A 17,627-nucleotide genomic window follows, 5' to 3' on the forward strand; every position below is an offset into this window, starting at 1 on the left:
CCATCAACCTGGGACGTTAATAATGAGAACAGAATCTTCTTCCTAGTATTTTCTGTAAGTTAGCATCTTGTCTTAACTCTCCTTTATTTTCATTCTCTGTGTACAGGAAAAGACTGAGGGGTGAAGAAGATCGACCATAATTTCTATTGGCTCTCAGCAGGCTCATGGAAGAGGAAAGCCTTGGAAAGCCCATTTGAGCTGATCCTGAGTTTTTACACTTCATCCATCACAAAATAACTTTTGCTTCATGTAGCAAACCAAAGTACGACCTTGCAGATGGCAGCCATGGAATAGGAACCAAAAATTTTCTGGTAGACGTTTGAGAAAGGATGTGAGATAGACAGAGGTGGATTGTCCTCATCCTGGCAAGCAGCTGCAACATCTTGTACCTGCTTCTTTCCTGTGCTCTGGGGACAGGAATTTATTGCTCTTATTCCCTATTAGTCCAACTTTCTCTGGCAACAATGGTGCATAAGAGGCCAAGGCCTCATCCAGACCCCAAACTCTCCCCTATTCTGCTGTGTAGCAGAAGGCCAGGACCTGTGGGTCTGTCACTTCTGCACCTCCAGGGCTGGCAGGCTGGCCAACAGCCAGCACACATCACAGGGAATGCCACTCCAGGGACACCCACCTGAATAACAACAGCACCTCACACAGCAGTGCTACTTCTCTTTCACCAGCTTCCACCGATCCCTTTTCTAGTGTTGGCAGATAACATTTGTAGTGATTAACAAGGGCAACTTTCACAGTGGCTCTTTCAAACCTATCACTGAATCGGCTTTGGTTTCAGAGAGTGCATCTTCTTGAATTTGTTTGATGATTCTGAACTATTTCAGCTCGAGAAGCTGTGTATGCTCATATTGTTAATTTTCCTTCTAGCCACACTAAAAGCAGGAGTTTGGTGTTTGTGCTGGTGGGGAAGCTGTGTTCAGATTCAGATGTGAACAATTAAATTCTGCAGTTGCACAAATACAGGTCGTGCTTAATAGGAGCTCTGATCACCTGAGCTTTTTAATGAGTAGCTTTTTTTGCATATCTTTGGATTTGTGACCCAAAATAATAACAAAAATCTAAAAATACCATTCTTGAGCATAAACCCCATATGTTACACCTTTTCCTTTAGTGTGCGATAGAAACATACTCAACTGCTGACATAAAGCTCTTCCTGGCACTTTAAATTTGTTGTTGCCATTCACTGACCTGGTAACATTTCCCACTCTGTGAACTAGAAGGCTTTACCAAAAATATCTGGTTCCTGCATCTTGCCTTACACTCACTAGAGCTGATTTGGCAGAACAGCAGCCCTGCTCCTCCAGCACAGGTAATTAAGAATTTTACCAAAAATATCTGGTTCCTGCAGCTTGCCTTACACTCACTAGAGATTTGGCAGAACAGCAGCCCTGCTCCTCCAGCACAGGTAATTAAGAAGCTGTTACCTAGCCTCTTTCTGAGCCTGTTATCCTTGGATTTGAAGACAAAGCAATGGCTCTGACCATACCACTGGGATATCAGTGTGCTTTGGACAGAAAGAGGCACTCTTCCCAAATGGCTAACTGCCTGTAGTTCATTAGCTGGTAGTTCATGCCACAGTATTAGGTCACAAAGACTTGTTTCCGGTCAAAGAGAGAGATGAGAATCTGTAAAATTTGCTTTTCAAGAATGCCTATTATTTTGTATTTTGCAGTTCAAAAATACCGTGTATTCCAAAAGTTATTTTGTGACAGATGGTAGGTACTTCTCTCCTGAACTACGCTGTAGCAAGGATGCTATAGAGCCAGCACTGTATAATGAATCAAACCTGCAAAATCAGGTATCTCCCAATGGCTCCAGCATGTGGGAATGGTCTCTTCTGTTCCATTTCAAATCCGCTGCGCATTAACTCAGTTCCTTAAGGAATTACTTTTAATAATAATTAAAAAAAAAATCTTAAGAAAGCTGGAGGGGTCACCAGAAGAGAAAGGATAGCTCTTCCATCCATCACCTTTTATAGATATCCTCTAGCCACTTTTCATCATCTTCTTCCTCATCATTTATTGGTTCTTCTGTTTCCAGGGGAGAAGGAATGAAGAACTCAGGTCTGGGACTTGGTTTCCTGATATGAGACTTCAGTCCAAACTTGCGCTTCAGCAGGTGGAATTGTTCTTTAACATAGTAATAAAACTCATATTCATATCTCATGCGTTGGTAGAGGATCTGTATTGCTTCTGGAGAGGGGACGGTCTTTTTCACTGTCACAGTCAGATTGCCAAGTTTCCTATGCTCTGTAAAGAAAGAACAACAAGCAACATGGGGGGTGCTGATTAGTAGTGAGACCAGATGTAAACGTTTTAATTTAAGCATTAAGGCATGGCCCTGCTACATTACTGATAGAAATGAGTTCAAGTTGTCTCTAATAATGGATTTACTTTTAACAAGATATGAAAAAAGACAGATGTTTGAAGTCAGACTTGCATGTTTAAATATGGCTAGTTCACACATGTCCTGTCTGCAGTCACCAAAGACCCTAATTGTCAATGGTTACCTGAAAATGCAAACCACGTCATATGAGCTATGAGCATGAGCTACACGTAGAGAAACCCACAATCTTGCCTAGCTTCGGAAATTTGACGTCAGGCACGCCACCGAGCTTAACTAATCAATTATTTCCTATGTGGCATATGGTGACCTGTCTCTGCTGTGCTCTATTATAGTTCAAATCTAAACAGATACTTGTGAACCTGAATCCATCTCAGGGTAGCACCGAAGGACTGTTAGCATCACCACATGACACCTTAGGATCAACTGTGCCGGTTAACTTCCTCATCCTGTTATACCTGTTAATGGAACTAGACTCATCTTCTTGTCATGCCCTGGAAGATTTCACTACTTTTTGGTTCACCTGACAACTTTTGCATTGGTAAACTAAAATACAAACCTTTTATTGATGATAAGGAATTAGAGTTACTAACAAAAATACTGAGTTGTCTCTTTGCCTTCTCTCTTAATGAATGAGTCTATCACTGGAGATGACTGTATTTAAATGTATTGAAAGCAAAATCTGAAGGCAATAATTTTGCTCTTTTCTAGATGGCAACTGGCTGCCAGAGCATCCTAAGTATTTTCATCTTAAGTATATAACATGGGAACCTAATTCTTATTGTAACAGCAGTTCTTCAAGTCAGAAGTATTCAAAAAGGTCAGGCCATGAAGGAAGCAAAGAAAAAGCTCACATGGAGGAAGCAGACAACAAAGAACATTAAATGTTTCCAGCTGGGTTCCAGTGGCAGCAACCACCCTCACTTCCAGAGGGAGTCCCTGAATCAAAATGTGATTTTACCATGGGTAGAGTTTTGCTCATGTAAGCAGAACAAATGGAGGTCTTCTGAAGCACCTGACAGTGAAGCTTAACAAATGCTTAACATCTCTACAGAGAAACAGATTTTCACAATTGCTTACACATAAAGCTAAGCAATGCAGCACTGGTTCCTAGCAGGAAAAGTTCTTGGGATTCCACAAGCTATATGGTTATCCAAGAGAAATAATCAAGAATAGCTTTTTAGGGAAGAGAGGAACTTTAAACAAAGACAAACCCTTTTATCCCAAGAGGTAATAAAATACTAATAAGTCCATTTAGCAAGCACAACAGCAATGATCTTTAGACAAAAAGTTGGTACAAGATTTTAAATCCTGGAAAGTACAGCAGATGGGCAGAGCACAGCATTGAACATGAACTGCTTTCTTTAAATTTTAAAAGATTAATATTCATATAGATTAAGGTACCCACACTTGTAAAAAACCCTCAATTTTCAGATGGGGAACACACATTTTCCTCCTTCAGAATAAAAGAATTAGAGAAAAACAACTCAGAACATTTTAATAATACTACATGAGGCAAGTGCTGCTGGGCTGGACATCCTTTTAAACACTGGACTTCACTGTGTCACTCCCATCTGGTGCAGAAGAAAAAAGTTATATCTGAAATATCTGTGTCTGAAACAGTTTTGTTTATCAACTGCAGCAGAGTAACTTGAAACACAAGAAGAATGATACAAAGAGAAGACATGTTGACTAGCTTACTCAATGCAACACTGTTTTAAATTACAAGAAAAATATTTATAGCATTAATTCTATTTTACATCTACACTTTTAATTCCTTCTCTAAAGGAAGAATGTTTTTTATTAGTTGGTAACTATTAAAACATACTACTTTGTAATTAAATGGAACTTTTACACCAAAGTTAGTGGTTCTTTACACTGAAATCTCTTTCTACTCATATATATAAGTAATTAAACAACGGAGTACACAGAGTCCTCTGTTCTTTAATTACAGTGATGCAAGGCAAAATATGCTCTATATTTACTGACTGTTTTTCAATTTGCTGTTTTATTTAGATAGTCGTGAAATTATTAAAATATACAAAAAAGGCAGGATGAGAGATGCAATTTTCAACATGCTATTTAGCTAAGAAAAAGTGTAGAGGAAGGATCAGGAAATGCTTGAATTTCAAACAGACAATGGCATAGAAAGCAGGACCTGTGGTTAGTGCATAGCGTGAAATATTTTTGGTGAAAATTTCTGGGTTCCCCAAGAGCTTATTCCCTTCTGCACCACCTTCAACCATAACAGAATAACAAATAACTCATCTTGTTAAATTTTAAGTCAAGTTACCTTTAAATTGCTATTGATGGGTATGAGATGACTACATTCCAGAAAGGCCAATATATTCAGTCTGTCCTTGGGTGAGAAAACTTCCTTATGATTACTGAGCACTTCAAGACATTCCTCCTTATTGTGCTTAACTGATAGCTCCTGCCAGCTTTGTAGTCTGGTTTTCTTTACAAATTCAGCAGCAAATATACACTACTAAATATTGCATTTATTAGCTTAAGCCTTTATACTGCCTGCCAACTTTGTTTTTATTTTACGTAAGTTATTTCTGCTACAGCAAACTCCATTTAGCTCTCTGGAAAAAGCTCTTTACTTATACAGTCCTGGAGGGACTGTAAGTGGGGAAAGCCACTTTCACAGCTCCAGCTCCCTTTGGTGGCTGCTCTTCCAGCAGAGAGAGGCACTTGTGCTTAGCCCAGGAGTGCTGCCAACGAGGACAAGGTGAGAAGCACGAGACTGTTTTCTTTGGGGGTTCTGGTTTGTCTGCGGGGGCAGCAGCAGCAGCCAAAGGCACTGTCCTACTGGCGTGCCAGGCAGGGAGCAGCCCGGTGCTCCGTGCCACCCTGGCAGCACAATACATTCCTCAGAATTTGCTGTTGCAGTGGCACAGGGGTTTCTGGATGTGTGCAATTCTCTGCTCTGTTCACACACCTATGGCTACAGAAGTACAAATCCGAACAGACAGAAACAGCCACACTCGGGAAGGCTGCAGGGGCTGTGTAAATTTTCTGGCTCCTGTTTGTTTGCCTTGCAGCACAATCATCGGAACTGCAGAGCATGAAGAGCTGTGAGGTTTGGGCTGTTGGGTGGTGTGAGCTGGGTCTGTGCCTGGCTGCAAGCTCAGCCTTTTGATAAAACAACTGAACTCTGCTATTTTTTGTACTTGAACTTTATTTAGACTACGTTTTAATCTCAAAGACTCTTAAAAGGATCTCTAATACAAATATGGATGAAATCACAAAACTGCCCCTTGAAGTCACCTCAAGCACCTCTTCTCATCATAGAAGCAAAATGGAAAATTAGGTAGATCTGGCTTAAAGCCAAAATACCAATCTGCATATGCTACATAAACCATGCTGCCCCACCAAAGGACCCCCATTTTATGACCTTTGAGACAGCTAACCAGATGGAGGGCAACAAACTATACCATTTACTTCTTAGGGTTATTTTTAAAAAAAATGTGTTTGCTTTGGCATTATTTTAAATTACGAGAAGAATGTACTATACAGTAATGCACCTCCCAGGGCAGCCTGCTCATACCTCAAATTAAGACTAAACTGGTATGCAGATAGGAATGAAGAAAATTAAATTCTTTTGGGTTACCACTTGATGAGTGTTTACTGTTACTTTCCACACTCTCACTTTCTTTTTTTTTTAACTAAGAAATGGACATTACTCACTGCAGCAATTCAAACCATAGGGAAAAGTGAGTTTTATAACTTGTGGCTCCAAAAACCCTGAATTGCCATATTTAGACAAAATGATCCTAAAGGCATTCTCCACCTCAGAAGAAACTTTCAGAACTATGTGCTCTCCAGTGTCCTGCTGTTTTAGGGGTGCCATGCAGAGGCTGCTCCTCAGCACCACTCCTGGATGAAGCCACAGGGAGCCAGAACCCCTGGGGGCCCTTGAGGAGAGGTGAGGGTGGCTGGAGGCCAGCAGAGCCGTGGGCTTGCCGGGCTCACACCCGCAGTGGAAGAAGGCCACGCCAAGCTGTGCTGCTCCCACGGCTGTGAGAACATGCTGGCTATCCCAGACACAAGAAACTCATTTCCTGCAATGGGCAGGGAGGCCCTGCGTCTCAATTGTATGCAGCTGAGTTATGGCACATACCTACTTTTCCAGAGTTTTAAATGGAAATAAATGTATGTCACTGTGGTTAGATGTGATGTATGAAAGGGTGAGGGTCTCTGCTTGATCCATCTCTCATTGCTGTGGTGCCAACCAGGGCTCTGATGGCTATGCTAGAAATGAGCTCCCCCGGAATGTTCAACTGCAGCTCAGCAAAAAATTTTCTAGCACAATTTATTTGCTTCACAAACTTGAAATTTTTAGCCTGGCTCTTGAAGGATATCTGGAAATGGACAGTTCGGGGAGAATGATGAGACACTGATGTGCTGGCTTTCATGTCTTTCCAATGGCCACTGGGCTACTGCTCCTCAGGAGTCTCAGCGCCGGGCAGGTCCCTGGATTCAAGCCAGAGGAGGGATGGTGTGCTGCAGCCACACTGCGATGGAGCACCTTGCTTAGGCTCACCTTTGTTAATGGAAAGCAGGGATGGTGGAGAAGATCTAATAGAGACACTGACCAGGCAGAAATATATTAAAAATCAAAACTGATGGAAAAGTGAAGTAGCAAGTTGTCCCACAGTACCTACCAACTTCATCTGAAATACCATGAATACCAATTATTACCCTCTTTACCACTAGTTTACTCTCAGTTATTCACACCAACAAAATAAGGTGTTTTAACAACACATAGATAAAGAGTGGACCCTCATGTGCATACTGGGGACAGTCATGCCAGCCTCACAGCAATGCTTGCTTGGCTTTAGCACTCCTGTCCTGAATCATTGTGGTGCTTTGTTGACACAGAACTACTCCTGACTCCAGGGATTAAGAGAACTCTCGCACACTGGCACACAGCCGTTTCCTATCTCCTAAAGGTCAGGTGTGGATGGCTCTGAAAGAGCAGCTCTCCAGAGATCATGGAAACTCCCAGAACTTCAGGGATCTGCAATCCTGGGCAATGAACATCCTATTATTTATCAAACAGGGATCTTGGGAGCAAATACACCAGCCTGTAATCAGCCCAGATATTGTAAAATGATGGAACTAGGTGAGACAGCAATGCTCTTTCTTCTTCCTTACCACCATTCTTTACAATGAATAAAGAAGCTGGAGGAAAGACTAGTCTTGCTGTCAACCTTATATAATTTCATTATTTGTATTAACATAGGAAAAAAATGCAGGAAGCTCTGATAATGACAAGGTGGCACAGAAAAATGGAGGGATACCAAAACAGAGATTAGCCAGGAAGAGTTCAAAGAGATAATCTAAAAGACATGTAATCAAACAACTACTGATGTTCAAGGATGTAAACACCAAGGAGGCATGATAGAAAATCACAGCAAGGAAGAAAGATGAAGAAAAAAGAAAATAAAAGTTAGTGATAAGTATATAAATATAAGGAGGTACCTTGGTCTGATAAGGCATAAATGACAAACGTCTTCCTACACTATGCAAGTAACTTATATTTGGAGAATATTGCAGAGGTCAGCACTGCACTGGTCTGGCTGTCAACTGGACAGCACAACAGCAATATGAACTCAACATAACTTGAGCGGTTAAAGGCATTATATCACTATTATGAAACACTTGCCATACAACACACTCAGCAATGCTAATATATAACTTTCTCCAGCTACTACTCTCTGAAGTTTCTTCTCCAAGCAAATAGTATTATAACTAAATCTCTAAACTCTCCTCCTGGAAACGTCACAGTGCCTTTGCTCCCACCAATTCAGAGCTGTGGATCCAACAACATGGATTTCCAGCTGCATGGGACACTTCAGCCAACCCTGCTGTACCACACACTGCCTCTGAAGCTGTCCTCAGCCTGGAAATTGCTGTATCTCACACAAGATCAGATGACAAATCTCAGCAGGCTCTTCCAAGAGACTCCTTTATTTGGTGCATTTTAATGTTGCATTTGCAGGTCAGGTAGGTTAACACAGAAGAAAAAGAAAAGTTGAAAAATGATCCACACTGGTAGAATGAACAGGCAGATTCTTATGAGAATGTGGTCAGGTACTTTTATAGCCATTAAGCAACTTTTAAGTTGAACTAGACAGAGTTGGAGGTGCCAAAACCAAAGCCATCTGCAGAGGAAATGCCAGGATTGTCTAGTTTGAATTGCCGAAAGAACTGCTACGGTTGCAGCTCATATGCTGCAATTTCTAATGTATCTTTTACAGCTGTTTAAGAGTTACTGAATGAATCCAGTCAAATCTGGATCTGACAAAACCACAATTTAAAAATAGATTCTTACAGATGGCTTGTGAACAGTGCTGCATAGTAGGTTAATCAGATATTAACATTATCACTTTTTTGCAGACAGAAGAGAGAGTTGCAATGGCCGAGACAAATTTCAGCAGCACTTATGAGCAGGAAAAGCTTCACCACAGCTATGCAGAAAGCCTGCAGAAATGCAGTCCAGGACTTGAGAAGCTAAAGCAGGCATCTTGCCTTTGTGCTTCAAGTCATGGTAGGCTGCTATCTGTGATTTTTGTCCACAAAAAGGAAATGATGAAGCGGCATGCTGTGCAAGCTAAGATGTCCAAGAGGGATGGAGAGAGGTGGAGGTATCTTTATTTCCATATATAGTATTGGTAAGTGAAACACTGGCATATAGCATCCAGTTTTGTAACCACATCCTAAACCAGGAAGAGTATGAAAACAGCCTCAGAATGAACACTGGTGTTGAAAGGACACTTTGGAGAAAGATGATAAATTTGCTCTGGTCAGCTTACCAAAAAAACATGATTGAGAGGTGACTTGTTCACAGCATCTGCATATTTTCATGGTGAGAAAACTACGGGTACTGAAGGGTTGGAAGCAGGAACCAGACAAATGCAGACTGGAAGTATGGCACTGCTTTCTTGAAGTGGTGAAGGTGATTAATTGTTAGTATAAAACGAACACACTTGATTGGCTATCACTTGATAATTTTGCATCAGTGATGGATAACTTAATGAACTCCAGACACTGGTCTCTATGCAGAAGAGAGACTGTGTGGCCTGCAGCACACAGGAAGCCAAGCTCAATGACCCAATGATCCATTTAAGTCTTTCACAGATTCAAGTTTCGAACATCTTGCTTGTGTCAGCTTCCAAGTCAGATGCACCACATGCAAAAGCATTTTTGTCACTGCACTTCAGATACCTCAGTGGGAATGTCTTTTTTGGAGGATGTCTGAACACCCGATTTGCTACGTTTTCCACTTCTTGACTGTTCAAACCTAGTAGTCACCACCCTGTAGTATCAAGCCTTGCAGAAATGGGAAACAATCCTATATTCTTTCAAAAAATTGTTGAGACTATAGCCTTTAAAATTGTTAATTCTAAATGCAGCTCCTTATACTCTTAGCCTCTTAGACTTAAACCTAAGTCTTCCAAGAGCATACATATGACTGCTTATTTCTTTATATAACTACTTAAATGAAAAATGAATGCAAAAATACAAACTATGATACAAGAAATATCCAGTAATAAAACTTATGCACTGCCAAGGTAAAATCACAACTGATGGGAGATACAGGACTGGGAAGATGGATGTTACAGTATGAAGGCTACTATTAAAATGGGGGGGAAAAGGTTCTTTTCTCTCTTGTGAGAAAGTTACCAGTTCCAGAAGATTTTCTCCCAACCATGTCCACACACACACAACTGAAAGACCCAAAATGGTTTTATTTCTTATTATTTCAAGTTACAGGCGGTCAAGAGAAAATTGTCTCTTTTGCCCTTAGGTTCTTTTGTGTATAATGAGTGACTGAAGGCAGCCAGGGGCCGAGGCACTGCTGCAGAAGGAAGAATGCTACCAGAGCAGAAACAACACACTGTTCCTTTCAAGTTCACCCCCTCCTGGCCCACATCCCGACTGCCTTGGCCAGCTGCCAGGAGATCGGGACAAAGGCTTCCTCCTCTGGCCAAAACCGAGGAAAAGGGTCTGTTGTTTAACACAGGCAGACTTGTTTCAGCAAGAGAAAAAAATAAAAAGAAGGGGAATTATATTAACTAGAAGCCCTGGGAGAGGAGAGTAATCTCATAGTGTGGCTAATGCAATTCTCACCCTGTGCTTTTCCTGGAGAGGGAACATCTTGATTTTCTACTGTTCAGGCTAGAAGGCAAAGTATAATGTCCCAACAGGGCTAAGCTCTAAGGCTGCCAGGGTCTCCATGTCCCCTGAGGTCACTATGAACCAGAAACAAGAATCCATCTTTCCTCCTTTCAGGAAGCTCCAGGCAACCCACTCTGCCCTCCATGCCTGCAGTAACAGGCTCACATGAAGGGCAAGTGTCCTCACTCACAAAAAGACAGCAATTCCTATGTACCTAGGAGACCTCCAAGAGTCTGACAGATAAGCCAAACATTTAGCTATCTCAGGACTTCACAGTGACCAAAATTCCTGCTGGATTTCCACAAATGCAACCCAAGTCAAGGTGAGTTCATGCTTGGGTTTTCACTGCCCGTGTTACAGAGCCTGCAGCCACGTCTGCAATGAGGAACCTGGGACACTTCGGATTTGCTGAGATTTGAGAGTTTGTCTCTCTCCTGGAAATCTTGGAGGCAGATACTGCTGCAGAAGTTACAGAGATACACTAGCTCTTCATGCCAACCTCAGCACTTTAGCAGTGCAGGCACAGGTGAGGGATGGGGGCTTGAGAAAGGCAGAAGAAATTCCCTAGGCCTGGTGTGACCCACTTGATCACAAAGCGCTCCCTAAGAGGCCGTAACACAGGATGTAGTGTCTCCTGTGACAGGAGACTATCCCTGGCAATTCTTTATATGCATGAGAGCTTTTGGAAACAGGCCCCAATTCAAGGATATGTATAATTTTAATCCATTTTGGTTAATATAAATGAATACAGAACATTTTTAGGTGCCTAGAAGCTGTTTGACCACCATCAAAATTTACACATGCATGTACTCGCTCTATATTCCAGGCAATATATTTTCTTCCAGAAGGAGTGTGAAAATAGCTTTTCTGACATACTTATGAGACTAAAATCTTGGAAGATAAAGGCTTCCACATGCACTCCATCCATCTGTACCAGCCAGTAGCAAAGACAGCTGCCTCTATAGTAACTCTCACCTGTCTTCTGGGACTGACGCTATCAGCTCCAGCACACCTTTACCATTTGTGCTTGTGCATCATCACCAAGAACAATCATTGAGGGAACAGGGCTTGCTCAATGATCTTTTTAAATTCAACTCCCATTTAACATTAATGTACTGAAAGGGAAGAGATACATGGGTGCATCATTTTGCCATCTATCTCCTTGTTTACAGGAAGTACATTCTTAGTAGCCTGAACACTCTGAAAGCACACATGAATAGGAATGAGAGACTTATGGGATATGAAAAGCCATTGCTCCTGCATTTAATCCTGTAAATTGTCTTATGTCTGCAGTATTTCAACCAGTAGTTTCATGCCAGTGTTAGGGAGACTGGCTAGTATCAAAGTTTCCAGGATAGTCTGCACATTAATTTAATGACAATACTAGACCTGACATAATGACTACTGTGCTTCAAAGTTATACTGCACAAACCTTTCCCTTGTGATTAACAAAACAGGAGATAAAATGATCTGCTGTCTTTTTCCATTTCAGTATTTACAGGAACTCGTAAATGTTAACACCTCTGAATAAGAATAAAATGAGACAGAAACCAGGCAGTGTGACAGCAATTAGGAAAAGCTCTACAAGGTAAATCAGTTTTGGGAGGGAAAGAGGTTACTAAAAGGAACACTATGCGTGCAACAACCCAGGCTTTTGCTGGAGAACATTGCAATTTTCTACAATGGAATCTTCAGGAGTGGTGGCATAAAAATCTTCAATGTTACTTACAAGACGTGCAATGTTAGAAGTTATATCAAGATAAAGACACAAACCTGTTGAGGCAGATTGGACACAGTCAGCAGTCAAGCACCCATGTGGCCATTTGCTCACTCCCACAGAGGGAGGATGGAGAGAAGGGGAAGAACAAAAGCAAGAAAACTTGTGGGTAGAGATAAGAACAGCTTAATCTGGAGGAGGTGGAGAGGGAGGGAGTGATGCAAATGACATCCCTTTCCCATTCCCCAGTCAGTGCATAAGCAATGGCAATCCCAGAAGCCAAAGATCCCACTCCTTCCTCCACCCTTACTTTTATGGATAACTGAACATGTTGTTATATGGTACGAACTATCTCTTTGATCAGTCTGGGTCAGTTGTCCCAGCTGTGTTCTCTCCCAACCTCTTGCCCATCACCAGCCTACTGACCAAAGGGCAAAGTGACAAGAAGAGAAGGCATTGATGCTGTGTGAATTCTGTAAGTAAATTTAACTTGATAACATAACACAACACAGGAAATACCATAAAAAACCAAAAGTCAGTACTTGAGTGCCCTATTTCAACACCTATTCCTCTGAACCACAAATTTGAGCCTGAATCTACAAAATCCTATTCAATATCCTAAGCTTACTAGAAGAATTTGTTTTGCAATACAGAATATTTTAATGAAGTTCTGTGGAAAACAAAATGAAAAAGTTATCTGAGAGAATAGTATATTCAGGGTTTCCATAGTAAGAAATACAATAAAAAAATAAACAATCAAGCCAACTTCAGAGAGGCCCGTCCAAAAAAATGAAAAATTCACCTCTGGCTCAGTGTACATTTGTGTAGAAGGGTCATTGACCACATTGATGTGAGTATGCACTTACACGTAACAACAGGGCTCTGAGGCACATGTTTACACTAAGGATTGCTCCATGGGTGACCAATGCATACCATCAGGTTTTGTCTTAGAATCATATAATCATTAAGGTTGAAAAGACCTCCAAGTTCACGGAGTTCAACCTTTGACAGAACACACCATGTCAACTAAACCATAGCAGTAATTGCCACATTCAGTCTTTCCTTGAATACTTCCAGGGATGGTGACTCTACCACTTCTCTGGGAAGTTTCTTCCAGTGCTCAAATACTCTTTCAGCGAAGAACATTTTGCTGATGTCCAACCTGAATGGTACCTGGTGCAACTTAAGGCCATTTCCTCCTACTGGTTCTCTGGCAGAAGATATCGACTTGTCTACAACCTCCTTCCAGGTAGTTGTAGAGAAGGGTAAGGTCTCCCCTGAGCCTTCTTTTCCCCAGCTTAAACAAGCCCAGCTCCTTCAGCTGCAACTCATATGACTTGCCCTCTAAACCTTTTACCAGCTCTGTTGTTCTCTGGACACTCTCCAGCACCTCAATGTCTTTCTTGCAGTGAGGAGCCCAGAACTGGACACAGCATTCAAGGTGTGACCTCACCAGTACCAAGTACAGGGGGACAGTCACTGCCCTGGTCCTGCTGGCCACGCTGTGTCTGACACAGGCCAGGTTGTCTTTGGCCTTTTTGCCCACCTGGGCACACACTGGCTCATGTTAAGCCAGCTGTCAACAGCACTCTCAGGTCCTTCTCTGCTGGGCCACTTTCCAGCCAAAAAAACCTATAGAGGAGGTTGTCCTCTGCAACTGAGTGTGCAGCTTTGGGAGGGACACACGTGGAGCTGTTGAAGGAGGAAAGGTACACCCAGCCTAACCAGTCAAAACAGCAGAATCAACCCTGGCAGTCAATGGGGGCACAGATGCTGCAGCTAGATTGCCTTCACATCCAGTCTCAGTGCTGAGTATGCAGGTCCTAGAACACAATCCAACGCCTGGATAGGGCCAAGTTCATCAGTAAACTCAGAGGTGCTGGGAGTATGAAATTGTGACTCTGAGCTCTTTAAAAACACATTCCTCACAGGCTACTCTAGTATGTCCAGTTAATGTGGTCATCAGCTTCTAAATAAACAAAGTAACCTGGGCACATCACGTTCAGCTGAAACTTCATCCATCTGCTTGCCATAGTGGCTGACAGCATTTCTGGCACATTCCCAGAACATTTAATTTTATTAAGTACATTCACCGAAGAAACGAAAACCCTTAAACTGAGTAAATATAGAGTCCTCATAAATATAACTAGGTTTTTTTTCATTTTGTTTTAGTAACAGTGGGAAATGAAAAACTGCAAGGCTAAAGGAAGTGAAGAGGCTATTTATGTAGCATGGGAAAAATTAAACTGAGATTCAACACTTTAAAGTGGGTGACATCTGTTTATCAAAATACTTTTGTTGCATCTTTTGCTTTTTGTCTCTTCCTGCTAAGACTCAGAAATGGGGATGCAGTGCTAGATTAAACTTTTGATTTTAGCAGCAAACTGGGCAAGTTTTGCCATTATTTCAAGAGCAAAATATTGGTTGAACAGTGCCAATTGCTAATGAAATATACTAATGTATCATGTGCCATTTCTTCACTAAATTACTCACACATGTGTACACAGTATGAAAAGTTGTGTGGGACTAGGAGTTTTTCCCTTTTTGCACATGAGCTACAAAGTGGCTATGTGCTTAACATTTTATTACTTTTGAAGGAGTGGGATGCACACCAAGATGTGGTCTGAAAGGGTAACTGAAGCAGTCTGTGAACTGAGTAGATGAATTAAGCAGGAACTCAAACCACTGATTTCTACAAGTAGCTTGCAAAAACATGCACCAAGGGAAATAATTTTCAATGATTCCAAGCAGAACCTTTAGTTAAGTGGCATATCTGCCCTTAAAGTAGGCTAAATAAGGTGTTCTGCAAATGCACAAAGTACCATATTCCACCAAGAGCAGAAGGCAGAGCCAAATAAATACTGAAATTTAATATACAGACAGATATGCTTTGCAGTTTCACTGATCTTCTGTTAGTAAAAGTCCAGGATGAACTGGGCTGACATCTTTGGTAAGCTTCTTGCTAATGTGTAAGACAACAGATAGTTTTCTAGCTGTCAACCACTTGCAATCTCACGTTTGCACCAAAAGGCAAAGTTGTATGAGAGGCAATTTGCTCTTGTTATTTTCCACTAAAAACAACTGACTATAAAAAGGGTTTACTGTTCTCCAGGAGCTGTTCTTGGTACATCTGGATGAATATATATGTGTGTCAGGATGTGTATGTGTGTGTAGGTATATGCCTATCATAACAATGTGTTTCTTTCAAGGCTTAGAGCGCTCATATTGCCCTTTTCACTACGCTGACTGGAAAGAAAAATTTGCCATTTGCAAACAAAAACCAAAACAATCTTAACAGAAGAAAATGTTTCATCACGCTTAAAAAGAATACACAGCCTCCATGCTTAGTATCTCACCTGCTCATCACAGAAAATCAATAAATTGGCTTTGAACAGAAAGTCATGAGCTAGACTAAGTACTGAAATTCCAGAAAGAATATGAACTCTTCAAAATGCTATTCAGTCCTGGATTCCCAGTTGATGCCCTGACCTCTAATAGCTTTTAATTCATCACAGACACTCAAAATTTACCACAGAGTTTACCACTTGCTGAATTAAATAAGAATGGAAATAGATAGGATAAGAGTCTAGAGTGGAAAAAACCCCACACCTGAAATATCCACAAATCCTGACGTGATAACTCTAAGGAAGATGTGGAATGTGATACTTCTGTGGTGCAACCGGACAAATACTGGTCTCTAAGAACCAGGATTCAGTGCAAAAACCAGATTGAGGACTTCTCAAACACTGAAACATTAGCTGTGGGCAGTGAGTGGCCAGAGATGTAGCTAATCCAAAAATGTGCTGATCCAAAAATCTTGGAGAGAATATGGAGGAAGCAACTGGTGAAATTACCTCACTGCCAAATACCTGAGCAGGTTGGTTCAACCATCATCCCTCACCCCAGTTGGTCCTGCCATGCTTCACCCTCTTCAAGGTCTCTTCATAGTTTTACTGTCCAAAATCCTTCCCCAGGTTCCCATCTTCTGCAGTTCATTCACTCTCTAGCAGTTGCTTTGGTCACCATGCAGGGGTTTCTTGAGACTTTACTGGAATAGATCTTCATTCACCTTGTTTGCTCTTGGTAAGGGAGTCCTGGGCTTCTGCTGTGTTTCCGTGCCCCACAGGGGAACTAAGAATCACTGCAGACAAATATACTGGGGGCTAAAAAACCCCAAGTGAAGCCCAAATATAAACCCCAAACAATTCCACCAAAACTTAAATCAAATAGCCCTCAATGATGCACAGATCTGTCTATTGGATAGGCAAGGAAAGCACTAAGAAGGTTGACACGGACTTTGTTTTTGTACACATATTTCATCCTTGCTCCTACAAACACTACTGCATGTCAACTCCTAGCCAGCATCCCTGTCTACCCTACTGTGTACCAGTATGCAGCATGAGTCAGGAGTATTCCTGCTGATGAACTCCAGACAGCCACTCAGGACACCAAACAACCCCCAGAGAGAGAAACAGCCATTTACCTCGCTTCACTGGTCATGCAGAGAGTTCAGTTTTCCCAGTACATCATTTAAGTACTGACATTAAATAATGTCAATACCCAGGGAAGAAAGGCAGGTTTGTCAGCTGTCTGAAGGCCCCCCAAGAATGAGTCATGGCTACTGTGAAATTGGCAGAGCACTCACAGAACAGGAGAGGGTGGAAAAAAACGTAAAAGATAAAAATAAGACTTCAATGCCCAGAAAATATTTAGTGGTATTTAGGATAAAACAGAGTTTTTGGTGAATATTTTCATTCAAAGTTTTAAACAAATTTGGTTTGGCTATGCTGTCACTTCTGTCATGTCCAATTTCCACTAGCTTTTGGAAGATGTATATTATATATCAGTCACCCATTAATTCCACACTCTCATTTTATGTAACAGAAAAAGCATGTGTTCATGCCCAAGCAGAAAACCTCCAAACTTGGTAACATCCTAAAAGCCACCGGAGCACAGCTCTGCAAAGCACTGCAGGCTGTGGTTGACTGTGTGCACCCATGGCTCTCTGTATGCACCAAACCCTGCTGCAGCAACATCTGTGTGCTCCCTGCCCCATCCTCCCTCCACACAGGCCCAACACAACCACTGGGCTCTCCCAGTAACTTGTGCTGCACTTCCTTTGAGTGAGAAAGAAGCAAAATCTGAAAGAGCCCACCCTTCCTGTTCCCTTTCCTTTGGTAGATCCAACAGTACTCTTTATCACTCTCTTTTTCCCCCTCCCACTCCACAAATACCAAGAAATAAAATAATGTAGGTGATGGCTTGGAAATGAATTGAAGCAGTCAAGAAGCAGGAGAAGCAGAGACAAGACAAGCACACAGTTTTTGTTCTAAGCCCTACATTTGGATTCTCTGCTGGGTATCAC

The 17,627-nt window shown here is 41.7% G+C and overlaps 1 protein-coding gene across 1 annotated transcript in view; it reads right to left on the bottom strand.

The window, feature by feature from the left end:
• Positions 1 to 1,338: 1,338 nt before the first annotated feature.
• The window catches only part of UST (uronyl 2-sulfotransferase), a 151,898-nt gene continuing 135,609 nt past the window's right edge, over positions 1,339 to 17,627 (bottom strand). The window contains exon 8 of the mRNA XM_039707647.1: positions 1,339 to 2,261. Within this exon, the coding sequence (XP_039563581.1) occupies positions 1,978 to 2,261 (284 nt within the window). The 3' untranslated portion in view covers positions 1,339 to 1,977. The remainder of the gene's footprint in view (positions 2,262 to 17,627) is intronic.

The sequence above is a fragment of the Passer montanus genome, unplaced genomic scaffold, assembly GCF_014805655.1.
Source record: "Passer montanus isolate IOZ18808 unplaced genomic scaffold, ASM1480565v1 scaffold2, whole genome shotgun sequence".
Lineage (NCBI taxonomy): Eukaryota > Metazoa > Chordata > Aves > Passeriformes > Passeridae > Passer > Passer montanus.